The 25385-nt window shown below is 37.1% G+C and overlaps 4 protein-coding genes and 1 long non-coding RNA gene across 10 annotated transcripts in view; 2 read left to right on the top strand and 3 right to left on the bottom strand.

The window, feature by feature from the left end:
- The first annotated feature begins 1004 nt into the window (after positions 1 to 1004).
- Positions 1005 to 3171, top strand: LOC551057 (autophagy protein 5). Its single transcript, XM_623453.4, has 4 exons — positions 1005 to 1293; positions 1376 to 1581; positions 1654 to 1979; positions 2062 to 3171. The coding sequence occupies exons 1-4, from the start codon at positions 1138 to 1140 to the stop codon at positions 2169 to 2171; spliced, it is 798 nt and encodes a 265-aa protein (XP_623456.1). The 5' UTR covers positions 1005 to 1137; the 3' UTR covers positions 2172 to 3171.
- On the bottom strand, positions 2727 to 19153 carry LOC100578418. 3 transcript variants are annotated; one of them, XM_016911306.2, is made up of 3 exons: positions 18838 to 19153; positions 3198 to 3320; positions 2727 to 2976 (listed from the first exon to the last, which is right to left on the bottom strand). In XM_016911306.2, the coding sequence occupies exons 2-3, from the start codon at positions 3291 to 3293 to the stop codon at positions 2782 to 2784; spliced, it is 291 nt and encodes a 96-aa protein (XP_016766795.1). In that variant the 5' UTR covers positions 3294 to 3320; positions 18838 to 19153; the 3' UTR covers positions 2727 to 2781. The 3 variants fall into 3 exon arrangements, with proteins under 3 accessions (XP_016766795.1, XP_016766794.1, XP_016766796.1); XM_016911305.2 differs by lacking the exon at positions 18838 to 19153 and adding an exon at positions 3647 to 3707; XM_016911307.2 differs by lacking the exons at positions 2727 to 2976; positions 3198 to 3320 and adding an exon at positions 18375 to 18576 and having other exon boundaries at positions 18838 to 18997.
- On the bottom strand, positions 6973 to 14434 carry LOC107964189. Its single transcript, XM_016911303.2, has one exon. It carries the CDS (start codon positions 14384 to 14386, stop codon positions 11597 to 11599), a length of 2790 nt encoding a protein of 929 aa, XP_016766792.2. The 5' UTR covers positions 14387 to 14434; the 3' UTR covers positions 6973 to 11596.
- On the top strand, positions 16696 to 23188 carry LOC102654687. The gene is made up of 2 exons (XR_003304406.1): positions 16696 to 16777; positions 23047 to 23188. It is a non-coding gene; the product is annotated as an uncharacterized LOC102654687 (long non-coding RNA).
- LOC410975 overlaps positions 20404 to 25385 on the bottom strand; it is a 49742-nt gene continuing 44760 nt past the window's right edge. For 3 of the 4 annotated variants that reach the window (XM_006558445.3, XM_006558446.3, XM_016911304.2), the window contains exons 5-12: positions 24801 to 25139; positions 24443 to 24559; positions 24138 to 24313; positions 23753 to 24041; positions 23604 to 23685; positions 23380 to 23524; positions 23074 to 23263; positions 20404 to 22990 (exon numbers count right to left, since the gene is read on the bottom strand). In XM_006558445.3, the coding sequence (XP_006558508.2) occupies positions 22839 to 22990; positions 23074 to 23263; positions 23380 to 23524; positions 23604 to 23685; positions 23753 to 24041; positions 24138 to 24313; positions 24443 to 24559; positions 24801 to 25139 (1490 nt within the window). In that variant the 3' untranslated portion in view covers positions 20404 to 22838. The remainder of the gene's footprint in view (positions 22991 to 23073; positions 23264 to 23379; positions 23525 to 23603; positions 23686 to 23752; positions 24042 to 24137; positions 24314 to 24442; positions 24560 to 24800; positions 25140 to 25385) is intronic. The other variant, XM_394451.6, reaches the window with a different exon arrangement.

The raw sequence follows: 25385 nt of genomic DNA, 5'->3' as shown, positions 1-25385 counted from the left end.
TTGTGAATATAAAAGAAAACTTACAAATTTTTATTAAAATTTCAATTACTTTTTAGACCAATAGATGGCGTTAGTATTTAATTCTTTATCTCCATCCTTTTCTTATTATTTGCTCTCTTTGTTCATTTGATTAGTAGTGCCATCTATTGAGTTCTAGAGAAATGAAAGTTACAAAGGATAAATTTACGAAGGATAAAGTAGATTAAGAATTGACAATCAACGCCATCTTTTGAATATAATAGGAAACTTACAAATTTTTATTAAAATTTCAATTACTTTTTAGACCAATAGATGGCGTTAGTATTTAATTCTTTATCTCCATCCTTTTCTTATTATTTGCTCTCTTTGTTTACCTTAGTTTCTTTTGCGGCACTCTAGAGATGGCGCTGATTTTCATATTTTTATCCTATCTCTGTCTTTCTCTCACTATGTTCTCTTTGTCTATATTTGTTTTTAAAGTATAATCATAGATGAGATACGAAATATCAATGGAATAATTTTTATCATTTTTCAAAACTACTACAATATGTCTTAATTTTCAATGTGAAAAATATATATTATTATATTTTTAACTTTTTAATCTATCTTTATGATAATATTAATAATATAAATGATAATAGATATTTTTTTAATTTTTAAAAATATTTTATTAAAGTGATTCGTATGAAAGAATATCAGATGTATATGAAATTATAGAAATATTATTACCATTATAGAAATATTAAGAAGTCTTTTTTCTATTACTTGGAATTCTTTCTCAGAATGTCATTCAAAGATTTCTTCTATGTAGAAAAAACTTCTATGTATTCCAAAGATCTAGAATAAAAAATGCATTGAATATTAAATCTAGTTTTTTCATTTGTAATCTTATTTACTAAGTAAGTAAATTTCTAAATTACCGATTATAAATTTTTAAGTATATAACGCCATCTTAGAGGAAAATTGTAAACTCTATAACTAGTAAAATATATATTCAATTTCTAACATATCGATTGCTTCATGTTATCATTGTAGACATTATCTGAATATATATTCAATTCTTGTAGCAGACGAAAAACATAACCTTTTAAGAGATATTCAATTGTTATTAAAAATCCGAATGAATTAGAATAAACACTATTTGCCGTTGTATTCATAATGGCGAATGACAGGGAGGTACTAAGAGAAATTTGGGATGGTAAAATTCCTGTTTGTTTTACGCTTGATTCTGAGGAAATTTGTGAATTACAAGGACCTGACCCATTTTATCTTATGGTGCCTAGGTTAAGTTATTTTCCACTCTGCACAGATAAGGTAAATAATACAAATAAAAGATTATCAGTAACAAATACATTAATAATTTTTAATTATTATTTTTATATGTTTTTTCAATTAGATACGAAAGCATTTTATAAGACATATACAAAGTGACAGTAAGCAAGAACATGAAATGTGGTTAGAATTTAATGGTATTCCTTTAAAATGGCATTATCCAATTGGTGTTCTTTTGGATATTTATTCCAATGATGTTGAATTACCTTGGAATATTGTTGTCCACTTTGATAGGTTTCCAGAAAATGTGCTAATGCATTGTCAAAACAAGTAAATATACAGAAACTTAATTTAATATTTGTTTACAATAAAATATTTAATTTGATTAAATTTAAATTTTAGAGAAGTAGTGGAAGCATATTTTCTTTCATGTATCAAAGAAGCAGATGTACTAAAGCACAGAGGGCAAGTTGTATCTAGTATGCAAAAGAAAGATCACAATCAATTATGGTCTGGTTTATTGAATGATAAGTTTGATCAATTTTGGTCTGTGAATCGAAAACTTATGGAAGCTAGTAACATAGAGGAAGGTTTTAAATACATACCATTTCGATGTTATACAAGTGAGGATAAATATGTACAAAAACTTGTAAAACCTGTCAATGAAGAAGGTCAAAGAAAAACATTAAGGCATTTATTGAATGAAGTATTTCCAGATAATGAAAATAGTAAGTAAATATTTTTTTGTATTTATTTTTATATATTTTATATATTTAAGTATTGTGTTATTTATTTATGTTTTTTATTTAGTTACAGTGTTTACTCATGGTATTACCCCACCTTTGGAAACACCTCTTCAATGGATGTCAGAACATTTAAGTTATCCTGATAATTTTTTACATTTAGTTGTGACATCATAACCCAAATTGAAATAGCCAGTTGATTAATTGTCAATGAAAATTCTATAAATTGTGAATTCAGTACTATTTTTTCTTGTCAGTAAATAACTGGCTTTATTATTAAGATCCCTTTATCATGGATCTTTTTAATTTTTATGTGCTTTGTCCCATATTTATTTTATACAAAGTCATAAATGACACTCTAATTTTTCCTGAAAAAAATAATGATTAAACGCTATTACTGTTGCTTATATTCTTGTAATCCACGAACGTATGCAAATTTTATTATGATTGCAACGTCGGACTTTATTAAAATTGGATCGATATCGGACCATATTTATTATAGATCAATCGAATTGTAATTCAACTAACACTAATATATCAGGAAAAAATATATTGTATAAATATAATTATATAAATATTTAAAAATTATTTAGGTATAAACATTATATACATAAACATATTACATTCGACATCATAAAATCAATGTGAATATTTTAATGGTAACGAAAATTAATTAATATTATATTTCGAAAGACAAGATGAAGGAGAATAAAATATTAAAAATGCCAAAAATAAACGAACAATCGACGATTTAATTTAAAATTAAAAACCATAATTGAGGCATAAACTAATTTATTGCACAACTATCTCGAGGCTTTCGATATATCCTCAGTATTTGGGAAGATATGTTTTCATCGTTGCGAGTTGTCAAAGAGCCAGTTGGTCTCCGCACAATAACGGGATGATTTCCGTAATTACTGTACTCCATCGTTCTGCGACTCGTTCCAAAAGTTAAATAATTCACTTCTCTCTTACTTTGTTCCTGTAATACAAAGATTTCAAATGAATCACAAAAATTAATTAATTAAAACTTCGAGAAATGTACGTAATTATATGCAAGATATTGTTAAAACATAATTTGTACATTAAAATGTCTCTGAATTTAGAAAGAAGATTATTAAAAATTGTTGTTTCTGTATTTAATTAAAATTTAAATATAATATTTTTTATCAATAAATTTGTGTATCGTAAATAAATAATTACTTTAAATATGATTAGGGATATGTCTTGATATCTCTTATGAATCTCTTCCTTAGACAATACGATCTTTACTTCCGGCGATTCATATCGCTCCGTCATTTACAATTATTCTTTCGTTTGCTATACCTGTAACATATATCAATTTATGAATTAGAATGTCATCCATTTGATTGTAATCTCTAATTTAACTATCATCGATCGGAATAAAGATTCCTATATTCAACATACCAACAAAACTAATTAATTAAAGAAGATTCTGTATCAATGTGTACCAAAAAAAAAAAAAAAAAAAAAAAATAAAATGAAATGAAAAACGAAGCAAAAAAGATAGGCTTGGAGAAGAACAGGAAAACAAGAACGAGCAAGAGAAATGTCGAAGAGAATGCACACATTTGTCTAGGGTAAAAATAAACTCTGGTTGGACTTTCACAACGCAGTAAATACTGTCTTACCTCTTTCAAAATTAATATTTTTTATTTTGTTCGTTCGTTCTTTTTTTATTTTTTTATTTTATTATTTAATCTTAAGATTTTTATTATTTCTTCAAAGAAAATTTTCTTTTTTTTTTTCTGTTTTGTCTTTAGTATTAAATTTTTTTTTTAATCGTTTAAATTATTTTTTTTTTTTTCTTTTCAATGATTACAGACGACTTTACCATTTGGCTTTAATTATTTTCGAAAAGATATAATAAATATGACGATAAATTAATCACGATATTTTTTTTCAGCTAGATAACGAAAGATCGTTGATAAAAAAAAAAGACCTGGATCGTGTTTTCGAAGATTATTTGCAATTTATAAGCACTGTCCGATGATATCGGCGGACGGACAAGAAGTACACCGTAAGAATAATCAACGAAACTTGAGACTTTGTCGCCACGTTGATCTTTAACTCGCAAACAGAAGACACGTTATTCGCCTATTGGAATAGAGCCAGAAACTTTTTGGTATCCCTTTCGAATTTCCGGTTGAGAACGCCAGACGCGTGGTATCCTGTCATGAATATTTTATCATTGTAAACAATGATTTATGCCGTCTTTTAAATTAGAAAATATTTAAAAAAATATATATATTGCTTTAGGTCTTAAATTAATTTAATCTGTACAAAATTAACATTAATTTATAAAAGGATTTATTTGCAAAATTAAAAATAAATGTATAATTTTGTTGTAAATTTTTGTTTGCATGCCCCACTGTACCCTTCCTAATTGCATTGCACCAGTTGGTGACATTTATTGGCGTTGATTGAAGCGTTGCATCAGTCATACTTTGATTCAAGGTGCTTTGCACGCACGCGGTGGCCTCAATAGAAACGAATAGTATCGTTATTGCGATTTAATATAGAGATCATTCGATAAATGTTTTTTATTTTTTAATACATCAAAAATTATCAATTACAATGAACATAATATGTAAACAAAGTTATCGCAAATTTTATTTTTTTGTTATTTCTTTTTATTATAGTTTTAATTATATTGAATGATTTTAAACTAATTGCGCATTAAGGAAATGCATACAACAAGAATGATAAGATATTTAATAATCTTTCAAAGAAATATCGATAAATTAGTGTAACTATATTTTCACTGTCGATAATATGAATTTCTATATACAGTATGTTAAGATTCGTTTCATAAATACGAAATAATTGGCAACTTTTTCATAATTATTCGGCATATTACAATTTTTAATCGATTATCATTGTTTAAATAGAATTCACTATCGATTCATCGTATAAAATTCATTATGCTTCTGCTGTAATTATTGCATATTCCAATTCAATTAGCTGCAGTGTATAACTGAAATACATATGAATATGTTGCGTCATATGCACGTGTGCAGCTGCTCGCGCAAGTTTTTTCAACCTCTCTTTAAGTTCAAAGAAACATTCAGCAAGAACTGCAATTTATTTTCATTTTTTATATAACGTCTTTCCATGTTTTAACAGTGATTAATAGTAATAATATAATCTTTATCTTATGATCATGTATGTAATTAAGAAATGTATTTATGAAATGAATATTTAGCATTCAAGAAAAAGCTGAAAATGAAACTTTAAAGATTTTTTATGTCATTTATCGACAATTCAAGTGCATAGTTGATGGACTGCAATTGCACGGTGCGTAAGCATACTTGCGTGCTTAGAAAGTTTAACGTGTACGTGTGCGATCGTCAATCCATGAATACTACTAATCAGCCACGATAACGGAAACAATGCATTGGTTGCATCGATTGCAAATCTTATAATTGTATGTGTACATCTGATGTACTTTTAGTGCACGAGTTTCTATGAATTGACTTGTACTTATCTTATATCCTCTTTCAAATGTGATAGAATTAAATTTAAAGCGTCATGAAAATGAGCTCGTTTTAAAGGGCAAATGAAAAACATTCATTGCAGTCGGTATTGCAGAATATCAAGAAATTTTGAATGTGAATCGAGTAACATTTATATCTTGCGTGATATTTCAATTTTAATTTAACGTAACTTGAAATAAAATATATTGCTCTATTATTTCACGAGCTTCTTCTCTGAGTAAGATATTTCATTAGATAAGATTAATATCTTTGTTAAAAAAAAAAAAAAGACAAACAATACCTGAAATGATACCGTTTTGCATTTTTTTTTCTTAAAAGCTTTCTTCATTTATAACAATCATGAATCAATATACGTGAACAATATAAATTATTAAATATTTCTTGAAATATTAAAATTTTATTTCTATTATTATTATAAGAAAAAGAAAAGCGATATAAAAGAAATTTATATAATTGACGGAATATATAAAAATGATAATTATATTTCTTATTTCCTCATTTGTATTTTGTAATTATATTTTCTTTGTCGTTAGATCGTGCAATAAATATTAATGGGATGGAACAAGATTGAGATCAAAGACGGCATCCTTCTTCTGAAGTCAACTTGTAAATCAGTGATTGTCTTTGTTCAACTGTGTCAACTTTTCTTAAATTATCAGTCTCTCGGTTATCTCGAGACGCACAGTCTGCCACGCATGTAAGCGCCTCCGAGAAATGCATATAATCAAATACGTTTTCACAATCGAATAATCTCGTATGATTGCAACTATCTAAAGCAACAGAAAAAAATACATATAATGTAAATATATATTCAATAACAAAAAAAAATAATTATATTATATGTTATATAATTATATATATATATCTTTATTTTACATGAAATATAAATTAGATATTAGAAAATCAAATTAAATAATTTTTTATTTAATTTAATTTTCTCAAAATAAATTAGATGTTTGATATATCATATATAATTAGAATTCATTCATTAAAATTATTTTTTATTTTAATGAATGAATTCTAATTATATAATTATTAAATTTTAAATTATTATCCAATTTAAATAAATTGACATGTAATTATTTCAAATAATATATATAACTTTAACGATCATTTTTTAAATGATTTATTTCAATAATATATCTTGATAAAAACAGCCTTTTTTTTTTTACCAAGAATGTAAAAAAAAAATAGTCGTTCTTAGATATATTAGATATTGTGATACGTCTGGTAAAAAAGCAAATGCTCGATAAAGGAAATAAATATAGCGGAGGCAAGATTAAAAGAAAAAATGCCACGTTAATATGTGTATATGACAGAATGAAAAATAATAAACAGATTTCTTTTAAAATAGTCTCTTATATTTTTCTCTCAAATTCTCATAATCTATGCGTGTGTGTGTATATAATACAATATTTAATACAATAATTTTTGTTTTTTTTTTTTTTTTTTATTTTTCGAACGTACAAAAAAAAAAAACGTTGATGATACCTATTTTCTCCGTACATTAAGATTGTTCCTCGATCATTCTATCCCTTTCTCTCTGAATAATTCAGTCTCTCTCCCTCTCAATCTCTTGGTACTCGATGAATCACAATATGACGGATATGCTTTGTAATTGGGCGAATTTTGTCGACGAAACACATGGATTTCGTGATATATCGAATATCGTTGTTCTTGCTACCGTTCACCGCTCGCCGGAGAATCTCGACCGCACAAAGAGAGGAAAAAAAAAAAAAAAGACATAGATAAGCCTTAGAGGCGAGGTATCAGCGATTCTTCGATTATCACACTTTGAATTGCCTCTCTCTCTCTCTCTCTCTCTCGGCGAGGAAACTCGAATTTGTTTGTTCTTGGTCTCAATCAACCCTCAGAACGAGTTTACGTTCGACTAACACAATTTCTCATTCGAATTAAAATGTTAAAATCAAATTAGAATGATTGAAAATACGCGGGAAAAAAGAAGAAGAAGAAAAAAAAAAGAAATATAGTTCGTTCTCGATCCGATCTGATTTATTCGATAGAAAAACGAGAAAGGGAAAGAAAATTACTGAAATTGCGATCAATAAATAAACGAATAAGTCTCAATACTGATATTATTACACGGTTGGACGAGTCACCGGTGTTTTCTTATGCAGAACGTATCCTTGCCAAGAGCAGCGCTTTTTTTTCTCGCCGCGGAGAGGACGTAAAAATATACGTGGCTCGTTCTAAGGACGCGAGACATTTGGTCCTTGATTCTTCCTCGCATTAATAAAGATATAAGGCACGAGCGGATCTCTAAAGGCACCGGGCGAGTTTTTTAGACGCTTCGTTCCTACAACTTGATCGTATTAAAATATAATTATGTATACATATTTATATGTATATATATATATATATATATATAAACTCACTCTCTCTCTCTATCTATCTATCTATCTATCAACGCTATATATATAAATTTTTTTTTGTACATACGCGAGCATTATGCTTATATATAATTATTTGTATATTTGTATAATGTGTGTATGTATAATGTATGTACGTTCTCTGCCTACACGTGGGTTTAAAACGTGGGGGCTCGCCCACGAAGTTTTTTCTCCCCACCACTTCGAACCAACCGTTCGTTCCCTTCATACCCCCGCCCTTCCTCCTCACCTTCCGTTCACACAGTTTGATGCACTTAAAAAATATTGCTTATACAATGTTTTATGCCTCGTTTAATAGACTCTTATGGGCTGTGCACACGAGAAACACATTCGTATACGCACGTACGAAAACTGTGCGCGCCGATACACACGTAAAAAAAAAAAACATGCACGCATTTATTTCTCGCATTTATCTTCCTTCATCTCTTTCACTCTCTCACTCTCTCTCTCTCTCTCTCTCTCTCGCTCTCCCATCAGTCGGTTCGACGCTACGTTTATTATGTAAAACGTTTGTTATGGCATTATGTAATTCATTATGGCTTAAGATTACGCTATATTTTATTGTACATTGCCACCTTGACCCTATCGGCGAACGCGGACAAGGTTAATATGGTTTCTTCTCCCGGTATTTCCGATTCTAATAAGTCGATTAATCGTTCCTTAGATAAAAATTCGTTGCTTTTCAAAAATTCAGAAGCACAAAAATCCAGGTATAAATTTGATAAAATTTGCTCGGAATTTATTATTTATTATTCCACTCGTACACACACATATATATATATATATATAAGAGACGAACGTCCAGGTAAATATTGTTGGATTAGCGCGTGCCACGATTCATTGCGAGCGCATCCTCGATGGCCGATAATGCTGTCGCAACGCGTGAGATTAGTCGCACTTGGAACGAGCTCGATTGAGCCTGAATATTGAAACATTGACGTAACTACTCTGTCTGCGATGGTAATTTACAAAATTGCCCTTCTTTGCCGCGACGTGCTCAATTGTCGGATCGTAGAACGCTCGTGGAACGGTTATTTTCAGTTTTCCATCCAGAGGGAAACTTTCACGGCGAGGTGTTACGCATCTCGAAAAAAAGATCGTGGCACACGTTGCATCAACTATCTCGTTCCGATCGATTCTACAAGATAACTACGTATAGATTATCAGAGGTAGAAAACATAACAAGGAATTTTCGAATTTTTTTTTTCTTTTTTTTTGACCAATGAATCAGATACATTCTTTGCTGAACGCGTTATCGACTCAAGAATCGAAATACATTGGCCGGGATTCTATCAATCAGAGAACAAATGCTGGAAATGATATGAACGCGTGAATAATTTATAAGAATAATTAAGAACATCTCTCTCTCTTTCTCTCTTTCTCTCTCTCTCTCGTAATTTTTTCTGTGAATAAGTTTATTATTCTAAATTGTATTAACACTCGATATTAAACAACATTGCGTCCCTGTATGAAATTCTAATGTCTTTTATATATATATATATCGTTTAAGGCACGCTGGTTTTTGCAAATCGATTTCGTGTCTTTATTATAAAAATCTCCCTTCACGATCAATCTCGCATTAAATCTCATCGATATATGTACTTATTATTGATCAAAAATTTGAAATCAAATTTTCTTTTCTTTCTTATATCATATATATATACATATAAAATATTTAAATAAAACATTAACTGATAATGAATCAAAAAAAAATTTAATTCCAACCTTATTTATATCATTTATTAAGACGAAGGTAAATTTGCATTACTAATAAGATAAATGTGTTCATTTTTGTTTGCACAAAATTAAAGGTGACTGAACTCTAATTTAAACATTTTATAAATAATCGTATCTTGCAAGATGTATTGTTTGATTCCAAATCTCTGATCGACAATGTATGTAGAGAATATCGTATATGATTCGACAGAGGTTGTCAAAAATCTATCGATCAATATCATAAAAATTTCTAAAATTACATTGTTGCGTTACATCGATATTTAAAAAATCATCTAATTGATTCGTCGCTTTAACTGCTCTTCTCTCCGGAGAACGCAAATTTATAGAAAATATATCTCTGTGTCTACAAACTATGCGATTACAAATCTATTTTGTAAATTTGTTCATTTATTAGATTACGCGTTTGATCTGGTAATAAAAAAGACCGAGCGAGAAAAAAGGCACGAATGGCGAAAAGGCCTCGAACGGAAGGAAGCGGTCATACGAATTTTCTCGCGCTTCCCCTTCTCCGACCTTTCGTTCCTTCCCTTCTTCCCCGTGACCGAAAACTCGATATAAAAATATCCATGAATGGCCGTTCGAGCGAGAGGATCGAACCGAGCCACGCAAAACAATTTATCAGATTAATCGATTACGATTCGAGTTCGATCGGTTTGATCCTCCTGCTCGTTGTTCTATTTACATATTTACAGATGATCGACTCCGAGGAGGAAGGAAAACGTGAGAGACTCGAGGGAAAATCGCGTGCTGGCCGAGAGGCGAGAGAGGTTCTGGAAAACAAAAGAGAGGAAAAAAACGGAGACGAAACCCTGTCGTAATACTTGCTGTGTACACCGTGTGCACGGGACACGGATCCGCGTATGGAAGAAATTCTTTGAGCAATTAAACGATATCTAACAGATTTGATCCTCGATTGAACGCGAAATTGGAAGAATCAATAAATGAATTCCAGTGGAAAATTCCAATGCCAAAAGAATAAAATTTTATTTGACATCGAAATAAGGGATAAACGTTTAAAATAATCGTTGAAATAATATTAAATTATTATATTGCATCGTACGAATAATGTATGATAAATTATTTGAAATATAATTTCAAATGTGATCAGGTTTAATCTATCTATCCGACGAAGATTGAAAAATTATTGTAAAGGAAAAACTATAGTTACGAATGCATTTTCCTCGAAATTTATAGAGGCGATTACGCAACGAATCACGATGATGAGCCATATTACCGAGTTTTCATCGTGATCGTTATCATTCAGAGACTGACATAATTCTATAATTATAGCCAATACACTCGACCTCTAAACGGCCTAGCCGATAGCCGTCGAAGCTAATCTCGATGATAAGATGGTATGAGAAAAATTTCTCCAAGAAAAATATTTTACATCGTGATAAATTTTCATGATGGGGAAGGGGGGAAGGAGAAAGAGGTAGAAGGGAAAGGGAGGGATTGAAGAAACTTTGGAGAGTGGCAAAAGAGAGAGAGAAAAAAAAAGTCAGATCAAAAAAAGTTAAAGGATGTCAAGCAAAGACGTGTGTATAATCTCTCTCCGCATACCATCTAATGGCCGATTAAAATTTTATCATGTTTTACGCGACGCCGACGATTGAGGAAACGATAAACGCTTACGTGGCGTACGACGTGTCGTAGATCACGTACTAATCGATCCTGCACGAGAAAATCCTTTCTAGAAGGATTTTTTCTCTTCTTCGATGACCATCGAATATCTAACGATCGATTTCACATCCTTGATCCGGATTACGTTTTTCGTTTCTCATTTTTCTCGAATTTCAAAATCAACAACGATCGATTGGAAAAAAAATTTTCTTTCGAGTTTAAATATCGATTTCTTGGCACTTGTTAATTTTTGCAATAAAAAAAAATTCGAAACTTCCGTTTCGCGAAATCGAGGATCAAACGAATTTTCCAATTAAGTATAATGAGGACTTGCTGGATACCTAACGAACGCACTTCTAACCTGTGGGAACTCGTACGGACTTGGATGAGCTCTCCAGGATACCGGCAATCTCAGGCTTAATTCTAGAGCATAGTCATGGCCCCTGCCTTCGTTCAAATTGCAAATATTTTGGCAGTTGTTATTATTATTGTTGTTGTTGTTGTTGTTGTTGTTGTTGTTGTTAATGATATTCTGGCTACTGATGGGAGACAAGCCCCTTTGGACTGTCTGCTCTTTGGCCGGTTTGCTCACGGGATTGTCCAAATAAGGCTTGAACAGGATGGCATCCTTCTTGATAGTCGATCCTGAGGGCGGAGGCGCGACGGACGCCGGTGGCGTTGGCACAGTACTCGTCACAGGCTCCGTTCTCGACGCGGCTGCGTCGACGGAAAACCTCTTTGGCTTCACCAGACAGAGCGGCGTTTCCTGAGGAGGCACTTCTTGGCAGGAATTCGTCCTGATCTGATCTTCGATCTCTAGGCAGAGTCTCTTCGGCGACGACATAGTCTCGTAACAGCATGAAAGGGTGCAATATTGCCTCTTTAACGGCGAGGACAGCTCTTGTTCCGAGTGTTCGGAAACCGAGGTGATCTCCGACGAATATTCTCGGGGGGAATAACAGTACAATCTGGTCTGCGAGTCGGAGTAGCAAGATCCCCTTAAGGAGGCTTCCTGATAGCACGAGACAACCGGTGTCACGGCGTGGCCGTCCATGCAGCATGAAAGATTGCAAGAAACGACAGGCTCGTTCTCGCAAGATGCATCGACCATGGTAGAGTGTTGGTAATACGGGAGATGCTGCGAAGAACCAACGTCGCAGCAATAAGGAGGCGATTGCTCGTACTCGACTTCGATTCGATCGTGCGATAAGCTGGAAACGTAGTTCGACGTCCTCAGATCTACCGGTGAGTCACCGGAAGCGGCATCCTGGATGGGGCCGAGCCTCTGCCTCGAGTTTCCGCGAAGAGCGATCTCGCCCCGCAACTCTGTCTCCTGGCCCAACCATTTTTGCACTTGACGCCGATTGATGCCGAATTTTCTCGCCGTGGCCCGTTGATTGCCCGCCACACCGACGTCCCTGTGGAAAGCGTCGAGAACGTCCAGCTTGAACCTCAGCGAGAATGATCGTCGACGAGCGAGATCGTTCGACGAATTTTGATTGGCGGAAGAACAGTCGAGCGGATCCATCTCGCTGTCGGAGCAACTGGTGCTGGATCTGCCGGAGCTGGTCGGTCCTCGAGGGCTCGGGGGCAACGAGTATCCTTCCCGATCGTTCGCAGGGCTCACAGGGCACGAATCTGTGTGCTGCGGGAAAGCAGCAGGTGGTCGTTGATAATCGACGTACGAGGATGCTGCAACGATAGCTGCATCTCTTCCCTCCTCGCCGCCGACCATCACCACCTCTTCCTCGAGCTGGATTTCTTTCTTCACTACCGCCTTACCGTTTTCCGTCTGCTCCTCTGCTACGTCCTCGGTTCCCTTCTCCTCGATATGAATCGTTTCTTTCGACTCTCTCCGGTGCGAGCGGTGCAGGGACGAGATCGGATTCTCGGAATCCGGTGTTGGTGACGCGTGTACGGATTCGTGTGCGTGCTCATGCTCGTGCACGTGCAAACACGGGCTCGCGGAGGGCCGTGGAGAATCGAAGTGAACGGACACAGCCGAGCTGGAGCTGGAGCTGGAGCTGGAGCTGGAGCTGAATCCGGTGCCGTTGGCTGAATGCGAAACGGGCGAGAGCGAGACTCTCGGGGCACCGGGGGAACTGGTGGATTCGCACGGCCCTGGCGTCGCCGCCGAGTCTGGGCTCGCTCGTTCCGTCTTTATCATCGACGGCGCTAGCAACAAACCGTACGATTTCCCGTCCATTGACGAATCCACGTCCCCGTAATTTTGCTGGGATCGATGGTGTACAGGCGAAGAACGATGCCGATGTAAAGAGGACGTGATGATTTCATTTTCGTTACCGAATCGATCTTGTTGAAGAGGTACTCGATACGATGTCAGGGTCTGGTACACCTTCGCCTCGTTCCGACCATCGAAATTATCCAGTTCCCCCCGTTGACCGTCCGAATTTAGAACGTAATAATTCGATTCTTGATCCGCGCGCGTCTCCGAATAACCCTGAACGTCCACCGTTACCTGTATTCGATCGTCCGTTTCCCGACGAGGATGTTGTTGATGCTCCGAATTGACGGAATATTCTTGATAACCAAGACGAACGGATAAAACCTGTGCCGTTCCAGATTGAGAAACATATTGGGACGAAGAGGATGAACCACCATGAGGAGGATGAGAAAGAAGAGGTGGGGGCCCTTGCTGTGTAGCCAGCTCGTCGCCGTGCAGTCTGGCGAGGCTGAGGTTCAAGGCCGGCGCTGCTGGAGTCACGGCAGGCCCCGTGGCTTCCGTCACGGTACCGTCCGGCTTGGAAACACCCACGGGAGAGATCACCGTTGTCGAGACAACTCCGGTATTACCAGTCTCGGCACAACTATTTCTCAAATTATCCTCGCACTGTAACCACTTTTGTATTTGACGTCGGTGAATCCCGTACTTCCTCGCGGTAGCTCGTTGATTTCCACGACAATCGATGTCGTTTCTATACGAATCGAGAACCTTGAGTTTGAAGGCCGGCGCGAATATCCGTCTACTTCCCATCACACCGACCGATTTCCTCGGATTCTGTTGTTGCTGTTGTTGCTGTTTTTGATGCACCATTTTCACCGTGCTTCCTTCACCGAGCACTTCGTTTACGCCATGAGCCATAACGTATATTTTCGCACACCCAACTTTCCCGCACCGTGACGATGACCGTCACGTCAAACACGAGAACGAGAACGACGACGACGATGACGACGATGAGCTTCGAAACCGGGCACTGCTAACGATGCGACGTACGGGGGTACCTTAACGCGTAACATTGCACGAAGTGGCCTGGTCGCGCCGCGCACGGAGTTCCTTTTAGGTCTTGGTAGATGCCGTAACTAATTTTCATCCCCACTACACTAGCGGACTGCGGCTGCTTCCCACTGAAACGATCTTTCCCTTCCCCTCTCAGGCCACCAGCTCGCTCTCTCACTCTATCGCCCCTTGCCGCGCACTCTCCTACTCCCGGCCACACTCTCTCACCGTACTTCCCCTACTTTCCTACTCAGTCGTACTCTCGTTCCTTCTTTCTTCACGTTACGGCCAATCGATTCTCCGTTCTTTTCTCTCTATCCAGCAAGCTCCCCTCAACGTCATCCTACTCGTGTAGCACAGGCGCTAGTCCACCGCCGCCGGCCACTAGTCATTCTTCTTTCTTTGCGCCACCGACCTAACCTCCACCAACTTCTCTCTTTCTACGACTCTCGTCATCCTGCCTGACTGCCCGCACCCGTAGGCGCCCCACCCGCCCCTCTCCCCGTCACACCCTCCCGCCTTCTATCCTCCCTTTCACACCTCAGCTCCGTAAAACTCCGCCATTTTGTGTGCTCACTTCCGTTAATGACGCGCGCGGGAAACGTCACGCCAGCGTGACGACGCTCTCGGCGCCATATTGTCTGCTGTGCTCGTCTGACTGCTTGCCTGCCCGTTCGCTCGCTCGCTGCTTACCAACTCTCGGTCCGCGCTAGCCAGCATGGAGCCGTGATTTTTGCTCGCCTTTCTCCTAGCGACTTGACCGTGCCTTTTCTCGGTATTACGATAGCATATGCTACGCTGAATTTCGTTCTGTTCATTGAATCGCGATCGAACCCATCGAAGGAGCGTTGAAAGAATAGCAAACACGACTCGAGTTACTCGATGTTTTCTCGTGTGGCTGAGATTAGGCGTGTTATCTAGGTTAAATCGTTGAAGACCTACGTCAGACTTCGCATACGGTACGATTCTTGAAAGTTTGCCGTAGACGAGCGCCAACTCGGCGACCGTCGTCTAGGAAGTTTTATTGGCATCGAATAAGGGGAAAGGCCGGTGAGGTAAGGGGATTTTGCCTTCCAGGAAAAATACCCGTGGCCGTGTCAACTTTGCTGGTATTGGTAATCTCCTAGGGTCGAGGAGCCGTTCCTATTATAGCCCCAGTGGGGTAATGCGATCTGTATTGTTCTTTGCTGGTTATTACCAGACCATTCTATCGACTTACCGTTACGAGTCACTGTTGGAGTTAGTTATTCATACTTTTTCTCCTGTTCTTATTTTTCATTTCTCGAATGCTCTTATCCACTTCTAGTTATCTCTGAATGAGATTTCGAAGCGTGCATGCGGATCACACGTTCCTTGCATATACATACGTAGTGGAATGAGATCATGTTGTTTTTGTGGCGTGAGCCGACAGTTAATATGTTTAGCTTTACGCGCGGTTGCCATATCGCTGAGCCGCACGTAGGCCGTAACGTATACGGACGTGGAGAGACCTGCGAGCAATGACGCAAGCCGCGTGTTAGTAACTATATACTTTGAAGAAATAAGAGCGAGCGAGACAATTCGCATAGAAAGAAACGAACCGAGGCCTCGTAAATTTCCACGATTCGCGCCACCAGCAGAAACTGAGACCCGTCCGATCCTTCTGTCGTTCCACGAAGGAGCACCCTACTGCATTTCTAAGAATCTTGCTGGTTATTCTCGCTCCGTCGATTATACCAATTCCAAGCTTTCCTAAATAACATCCGACAACTACAAACGTTGTGGCGAGAGGATACCTGACTGAATATAATTTGACCTTCGCATAGTTTTATAAGTGTATATCATCATTTTGGTATTTTATGCTCGTTATAAAAATAAATGAGATTTCATTTCCTTTCGTTTTATGAAATGTCAATCGTCAAACATTTTGCAATCAAATCCTTTATTTAATCGTAATCAAAAATTCTGTTCCGTTCATTAAAGAGAACGAGCGATCATGAATATCGGTAAGAGGCATAGCAGTAGCAGACCGGCAGTCGCCTAAGTACGCCACGACGGCTGACACGTTCATCGGATTTGTCCTTGAGGCCGAAGGTAGGTGCAGCTCGAAGTCCGAGGACGTGGCAACGCAGCGGCCAGGCTCCCCCTCCTTTGTCCGTCGGCCGGTCTTGCCAGACAGGGTGTCGCCAGCTCGGTCGACGGGCCGTCCGGGTTGCTGTGAGGGGAGAGGAGAAACGAACAACCCGATGGTGTAAAGGGGCAAGGGGATTCTGGTGGGTTAGTGTCAGTATAAGCGTGTGACGGAGCAGGCATTAGGGGAAGGAGCACGTTATGAGAGGGAATCGTTCCGAACAGATTATACAGGCGAAACGAAGAAAAACAAGAATAAGAAAGAGAAAGAAAGAGGAGATCTTGTAGTTTGTAAGGTCGAACATGTGTGCGTGTTATACGATCGGTCGTGGACCTACATTCACGTGGGTAGCCATGTTTGAAAACTCGCGTCCCGCTGGAATGTAGCCTGCTGGGGCCCCTTCGTTGATTTCCCCTCTTTCTCCTTCCACAATGCCGCCCTATGCGATTCCACGGTTCAAAGCTCGACACGACGATGCTCGAACGCCTACCTTCGTCTCTACTAGTCCCTCTGGGATCCTCTTCTCTGTTCTTTGCTCTCCTACGGTTTTCCCTTCTATCAGTTCTTCCTCCCGCTCCTTTCACCTCCTCGGCGCTCCATGCTTGGCGCCCCAAATGGTCGCGTAACCAGAGATGCGCCTCTGGCCTGGCCTGGCTTGGCCTGGTCGCGCCAGACTTCTCGGCGCCCAAATGATGTACGCCGACCATTCTCTTTCCCTCTTTCTCCTCCATGTTCGTTTGCTTGGGATCTGTAGCCTTCGCTTTCCTTGCTCTCTTTTCACGCACTTGTGCTTGTTCTCTGTGTATGTGTATGTGCACACGCAGCAAAGGATAGAATTAACGGATTGAGAGTAAGAGTGAGCGAGATAAGTGTGCTTCTATTTACCACTGCCTTGACTTGCGACACCTCACCTTTGAATTCTATGTACCATACTACTCATATAGCCCTTACCTACCTTACTTATGCGGCAAAAGCCATATGAGAATGCGAATGTGAAAGAAAAGGGCGTTACGGTCGTAATTCTTTGCAAAAAGCGCATTAGACGGTTCTTTCCGCTATCTTTGTCTGTTACTTGAACATAGAGGTATCTTTCAAGAGTTCTTGGCGAGACAGGCTGTCGTCTATGATACTTATTTTGTTCGAACGATTGATTAAGTCTTGTCTGAGCTGAAATTGTTCATGTTTTCATATAATTGGCTCCTGTTCAATGTATAATATTAGTTTGTTATGTATTTATTACAACACGTTTCAAACGAATTTCTATTAAACTATTTTGTTATTCTATTCGACCAATTATATCTTCGTTTACCTTTAAATATATTTATACATATCATACAATCATATTTAGAGGAAGAAGTATTAAAAATAATATACATTATAGTATAATAAAATTATAGTATAATAATTAGTCATAAAATGATACAAAAAAATAATAGTTAAATATGTACTTAGGCTCTTTTGTCTAGAATAAAGAGTGGCACTTGCTAAAATTGCAGACCCGAGTTTATAACTGAAGTTTATTTACGTACATGCTAACTGGGAGAGCGCCACACGTGCATCAGTGCATATAGTTCCATTGCTGTGTATTAATGTTTGCATTGTATCGTTATCTTCTGTGTATATGAATGCATACGTGTTTGTACTTTAATCACATAGATATATTGTAATAGATTACATGCATACATGCACATAAGAATTCCGTTATTGTATTGTATTTTCAATATTGAATTTTATAATCTGAAAATTTCAAAAAATGAAATGCAATGTGAATTTGATATATCAAATGATACCAGCCTTGATTAACAATATATATATATATACATAGGTTAAGCGTCATAGTTGGTCGCATCGTTTGCCCACGTACGGATGCAGAAATATACCTTCTCCGTGGGCGGTCACACGATGGCGCCTACTCGCGCATACCTGCGCATACCTGTAGACCAGGCTAACCTCGCAAAAAGAAATTCTCATTTCATCGAGATTATATTCGATTCATTCGTTTGCACAATCCATTCGCTTTTTCGTTCGATATCGTGAAGACAAAGAAGAAAAAAGAGGAAAAAGAAAAGAGAAAAAGAAAAAAAAAGAATGCATAGAAAGAAAAAGCATTATCAGAAACGAACGCAAGAATCGAAGTACACACGAATAAAGCGAAATACAGCAACGCCTACGTTTGCGATTTCACGAGAAACGTACACATGCTAACCTTTATCTTATCATTGGCGAAGGCGTATCGAGGTTGACGAGGTTGCCATACGTTTGCTTTTGGTACGACGATGAAAGACAACGACGACGCGGATGACCACGATTCCAAACGATTACTAGCATCTTTCATACTTCGTTTCCGCGAAAACCTTGAATTCAAACACGGGATCGTTACGGGTGTAGTCTCGCTCTGACCTCGTTGTTCACTACGTCGCGATTTGCTTTATCGACCGAGTAGTAAAAAATTAAAGGCTTAAAAAGCTGCGCATTATCCGTTTTATCGACATTCAAACGTCGCTTTTGATCAGGTTCTTTCGTTGAATTTTTTTTTTTCCTTTTCGTGATTTATTGAGATTATTGACAATTACTCGTATTGTTATATTGATGCATTTATATTATTTCCATTAAAATATACTTGTTCTATCAAATAATGCGTTTCAAATTGTTCAAGTTGTTTTAACATTCATAAATATGTTTTTAATTCTCAAATTGGATTAACCATAAAGTTAATTGTGGCCAATGATATTCATTGCTGTTCAAATGATTCAGTCGTTTCATTGGTATTGCAAAACCTCTTTTAACGAGCGACTGAAAATATTTATCATTTAGATAACCGCTGTCTTCGAGGGTCGAGAGCAGTTAAATTTGTTATCGATTAATGCTAGCCTTTGAAACCTCATTAAAACATGACTCGTCATCGATATATACTTCTGCAGAACATTTAGAATGCAACGTTAATTGCAATTTTTTTTTTTTTCAATCATCGATAAATATGTATGTTTCTTTTTTTTTTTTTTTTTTGCTCAATTTACTTAATGCTTACCTAATAAATTTGAAAAACTAACGTTAACATTACAACCATCTTCAAAATTCTTTTGATTAGTGCAATTGCAATCTATTTTTAAACGAAGATGCCGCAATTATTTTTATCTAGAGTCAACTGACTATTCATCGACAGTAAGCGTATCAAGTGATTCATATTATTACTTGTCACAATAATAAACGCATACACGTGCATCTTTAACACGCGCTCCTATACAGATTTGAGTTCGAATTGTTGGATGTCGACCAATTATTTCAATTTGTTTACGCGTCTGATTGTTCAGCTCATCAGCTCGATTACTGATAACAATCTCGAATTACATTTTATCAGAATTTTATAAAATCGTATGATGAGAGTTTGTGCAATGGAAACACGTTGATAACATCAATTGTCAAATGGAAAAGAGAGAAAGTAAGGTGTTTTCAAAAAAAATTGATCTTCGTTTAATTATTAAAACATTCACGTACATAAATAGAGTACAAGTGATATTGATGCGTGTATGTGTATCTTCATTTTAATACTTATTACGATCCAATAATATATACATTTATTTATTTTTTTTTTCATTTTTGCCTTTGAGGATTGATTTACATTAAAATTCATTTTAATCATCATTCCGATAAATGCAAGTAAACAGGAATAGTTGAAGGTATCATAAAGAAAAACTTTATGAATAATTGTTTGCATTTGTTCCAACTATTATTCATTTTTATATTTTCTTTTTCGATACTTATCACGTAAAGCAATATTTAAATGATATTTAATGCAATTTATACAAAAATATGATTACTGTCGCTATTATGTATTTTATGATTGTGTTTCTTGCTAACTATTCTTCTTCTGCATTACGAGACGTTACAAGATTACGATCAATTATGAACATATGTTCCAATCAAATGTCACATGTTTTGTCCTGTTCCAAGTTAGATAAGATGCGAATGATTGATATTATCATTATTTATTTTAACAATGATTTTTCGCGAACTTTTAATCAAAATACATTTTATTTGTATCAATCATTTTTATACGTTGATATAAATTTAACGATTTTAATAAATATAAAAATTAAAATTTGATGAAACTTGGATATATAATTATTTTGATATAAAATTTCTTCAAATCCAATAAATCCGGAAAAATTCTTTTTCTTACAATTCATATCAAACAATCAGCATTTTCGTTACATGACTTTTTTTAATATTAATCTTCCAATTACAATTTATTAAATTTTTTTCTCTCCTCGATAACCGTGATTTTTCAATCAATTGGATAAAAACATGAAAGATAGGATTTTCAGGAGCTATCAAATAGAAACACCATCTTTCCTCACACTTAATTGAAGATCGAATCTATTATAATCGTGATGAAAAAAAAAAATTCTCTCTCTCTCTTTCTCTCTCTCTCTCTCTCGTTCGTTCTTTCTTTCGTTCATTTCTTTTTTCTTTTTTCTTCTTCTCTCTACTTATGTTTACATGCTCCGTTTATTTTCTACCTTAAATGCTAGTTGTATCGTTAGAAACGTTAGTGAAGCGTGAACCTTTAAATATCGCTAGTCTTGATACGGGTTACAAGTCGATTTCCGCGGAGTAAAAAATGTGGCCAGGGCTGTGCCGGACGATAGTTGATCAGAGGGGTCATTTATCTCGCCGGCAACGACCTGGAAAGTCATCCAGAGGTTAATATGCAAAGCGTATATAGATGAAGAGAAGGAGAGAGTTAAAGTTTGCTCGTTCCACCTCGTTCTCCTTGCAACCCGATCAGAAATAGCCCTTAAGAGATAAGACAGTTAGCAGTGTCTAAGATGTCCTTAAATAAAAGTGTACTTATTACAACGTTTGTCGTCAGGGTGTCCCTGGTTGCTCTTACAGAAAAGAACGTAGTTAATCGCGGATCGGGGAACAATTATTTTTTTTTTTTTTTTTTTTTTTTTTTTTTCGTCCAATCGACGATGCCACGATCAGATTTATTTTTTCGTATTTTTCTCTTTTTTTTTTTTTTTTTCTCGATACGAGGAAGGCGACGTCGAAAGAAAAAAAAACGTCCATTCCGATAAACGCATAAAACTTTCGAAAGTTGCTCTCGAGAATATATATTTTTTTTTCTTTCTTTCGTGGAACAATAAATCGAAAGTGAATCATCTCAATGTAATAAAAAAATCTTGAGAACAATTATCGAGAATTTTATACGGAAACGTATTCTTCACTCTGTTCATTTCGCTTTACCACAGTTTCATCGTCCTCGAGAAAATCAATGTTCCGCGACTCGCTACGAAAATATATTGCACGCAAGATCCCTGCGATCTTCGACCCATGCGATCTAAAAGATCCGATATGTATCCGATAAATATTATGTATAAATGAACGGAATGTCAGAGATGTAAAGTGTGCAAGTGTAGAGCTTAAGATATATCTCCCATAAGATATTTCTGAAACCAATAGTTGCTTGTCTACATATATATATTTATGAAATCGATCCTCAACATGTACGTAAAATTTAATCCCCCTTTACGAAGCGTTGCACAAGTGGCGAGTGCCTCGTGATCCTCGTCACCCGCTCACATCGTCGAAATTAAATTTAAAATTATATTTAAAGTTACGTTCTATAACGGGTTTGCTTTTATCATCAGTCAATCGGGAAGATTTTTTTCGCAGTGTTGCACAAGCGGCTCGTGACTTCCACCATGTGCAAGATATCACCTTATTTTTTAGGGATATCCTCTATTTTCTCAATTTTCCTTCCTTCTTTCAAGACTTGGAGGCTCTTCCTTCGAGGATATCTTCTATTAATTCAATCCTCGGCTAATGTTTAGTGAATAATAATAATAATAATAAGACAATAAGCATCGCGACAAATCCGAAACCGCAAATATCTGAGTAAAATGTACGTACGATGTAGTCTGCGCGGAAAAATGGACGGCTTTTTTGCATTCCCCGTTTCCTGGAATCCAGCGTTTCGCGCGAAACGTGAGTAATAACGAGAATGACGGCGCGAAGTCGTAATTTTTCCACGCGTCTACACGAACACGTTGGTGCTCTCGGGTTCATCGCGTGCAGCCTCTAGTAACACGTATACGGGCGCGTTACGCGAGGTGAGTTTGCACTTTTTATCCGTAATTTTCCTGGTCGCTTCTCTTGTCACCAGCCGGGATTATTCTCCTTTTGGGCCAGGACAGGAAATCTTCAGGGCATCATTTTGCGGGGTGACAACCATTTCTTCATGTAGTAACAAAAGATGGTGGAAATGTAGATGAGGACAAGCAGGGCGCACGTCACGCCCAGAATTAACACCGAGGCCTTTGTTGGACAGGGCTCGACAATGGTCACCGTTTTGTCTAAGAAATATATTATAAAATTGAAATATCTTTTTTTTTTTGTTGCATATAACAAGTTCTGGAGTAAGCGAGGTGGTGATTACCGGCTTCGTTGAAGTCTATGCTAGCGTCGCTCTTCAAGAAGTCGGACTGTTTCTCGTCGCCAAAATCGAGAACAAGGATTTCCTGAGACAACGTCATATCCTCCGCTTTCTCCTCCGTCGCGTTTGCCAGACTTCTTCGACGCCTCTTGCCCCACGACTCTACCGATTCTCGTCCCCATTCGCAGACAGCCTGATCGATCGTCATTTTTCATTATTTTCTTTCATCGACCAAATGTACAATATAATGTGTATAATAAATGTATAATATAAATGTATACAATACAGATTAATCTGGAATTCAATTACCGGTTCGCACGGTCCTAGGCAATACTTGACGTTACATTGGAAAATAACGCCATAAGACTCGGTGAATCTGAATGCTTCGTAGACGGATTGAAGCGCGTTTCCGTCAGGCGTGAAGCTTGGGAAGATGGACGGATCCACCGGACATCTGGAAGAATCGAAAATTCAAGATTTATTATTATTCCATTTATTAGGACGATATTTATAGAGGTACGCAAATTTCCAACCCTTCGTCATCGATGATCTGGAAGGTGCTCTTCGAGTCCTTTGCCATTGCGACGCAACTTCGAGCAAAGATTCCATAGGGAGCTAATGAAAATTGAGATGAATTTAAAGACGGTGAAAAATAATATTAATATCTTGATATTATACTCACTGTCTTCCGGGATTTCGATTCTGAATGTCAGCTTGTCTCCTATACGGACAGTCTCAACTTCTCTGGATCTGCTGTCGAGGATGCGTATCCTTGGCGGAGGGGCTTCCGGCGCGCTCGTGATGCTGATCATTTCCGGGTCCCTGATGGGCATCATGCCGAACGTGATGTTCTTCGAGGACATGTCGTACGTGCACTTGACCTTGTAGATTTTGTCGGCCTTGGTCATCACCACGGAATGATGCTGGAGGACGACCGTGTTCGAGTAGATGCCAGTCTGAAAACCGTCACGCTGCCACGGTGAACAGAGAGTTTGAACAGGATTTGAACGAGTCTAATTTTGCCGGAAAAAAAGTGAACGTATATGATATATCACACAATCACTTACCACGCTTTGAGTGTTACAATCCTGTCCGCTCATGGTCAAGTCGAGCCTGAAGAGATCGCTATTGATAACGTCTATGTTGCAAGTTTCGGAACGGCCAAGCGCGTAAATGCGACCATTGAAAGGCTTATTCGTACGAACTTGAACGGCTATTCGGGTGTCTTTACAGTCGACCGATACTGCAATTGTAATTTACGATTGTTCATTGGAAGGATTTCAATAAAGAGAACGATAATCTTCGTCTTTAAATTATTTTAAATTATTCGTTCATTAATCGGATCTTAATGGCGAAGAATAAATATACCTACCGTCGTAGCAGGTACCAGTTTTGTCGCAATTTATGTCGTTTCTCGTGAGGTTATTTATGGTAGGGTCTTCCGTGGTTTCAAAGACAACTGGTGGATCAGCAACTGGCCCTGTACCTTCTGAAAATCAAATTCCATACATCAAATATCAAATATACATAGAATGTACATAATATCTATTTTATTTAAATGTCTTTTGAGAAAAGAATTATTAAGAAATCGTTTCTTTTATAAATCTTAAGCAGCAATATCCCCTAAAAATTAACGATTCCTCATTTATTTTACACAAACGACTGATACTTCTTCCTTCTAATATCCGTTTCTCAAAAGTTATTTCAAAATTTAAGAGATCCATCCTCACTTTCACAATAATTCTCGAAATACGTTCCAACTCTCTCCCCATTATCGATCAGTGGCCGTTCCGCGTTCAGGTACGTCGAAGGGCCATCGGGAAGAGTCCAATGATCGAGATGGAACAGTTGGCAATTATAAGCCGATCCTTGAGGGGCGCCGCGATACAGGAAAGATCTGCAGAGGAACTCGTTCTCGATGTCGCAGGCAAGCCTACACGCTGATTCGCTTTGAACTTGCAACTCTTTGTCCGTGTAATAATGCAATCCCGCGTATTGGGCAACTTTATCGTCGGCCACTCCGATTCGTGGCATCTGGAAGATCCTCTGAGACTTGCACGCCTCTTTCCCTGCAAAAATTTCCATTTCTCAAACTTTCGCTCTTTATCTAATACACGTCCCTCCGTTCAAAGTCTTAGGACATTTCATATGAGCATTGTATCTTGTTTTTAATATCATCTATCCCCTCTAATTCCACTTATATAAATCAGGTAAAGGTACATCACATGATTTCCACCAAATTGTCAAGTGCTTCTGTCTGAGTTGAATCATTTTTGGTAGAAGGAAATACTGTATATAGAAATTCATGTTTTTGT

Source organism: Apis mellifera, linkage group LG3, assembly GCF_003254395.2.
Source record: "Apis mellifera strain DH4 linkage group LG3, Amel_HAv3.1, whole genome shotgun sequence".
Classification (NCBI taxonomy): domain Eukaryota; kingdom Metazoa; phylum Arthropoda; class Insecta; order Hymenoptera; family Apidae; genus Apis; species Apis mellifera.
This window is presented reverse-complemented; position numbering and strand designations above follow the sequence as displayed.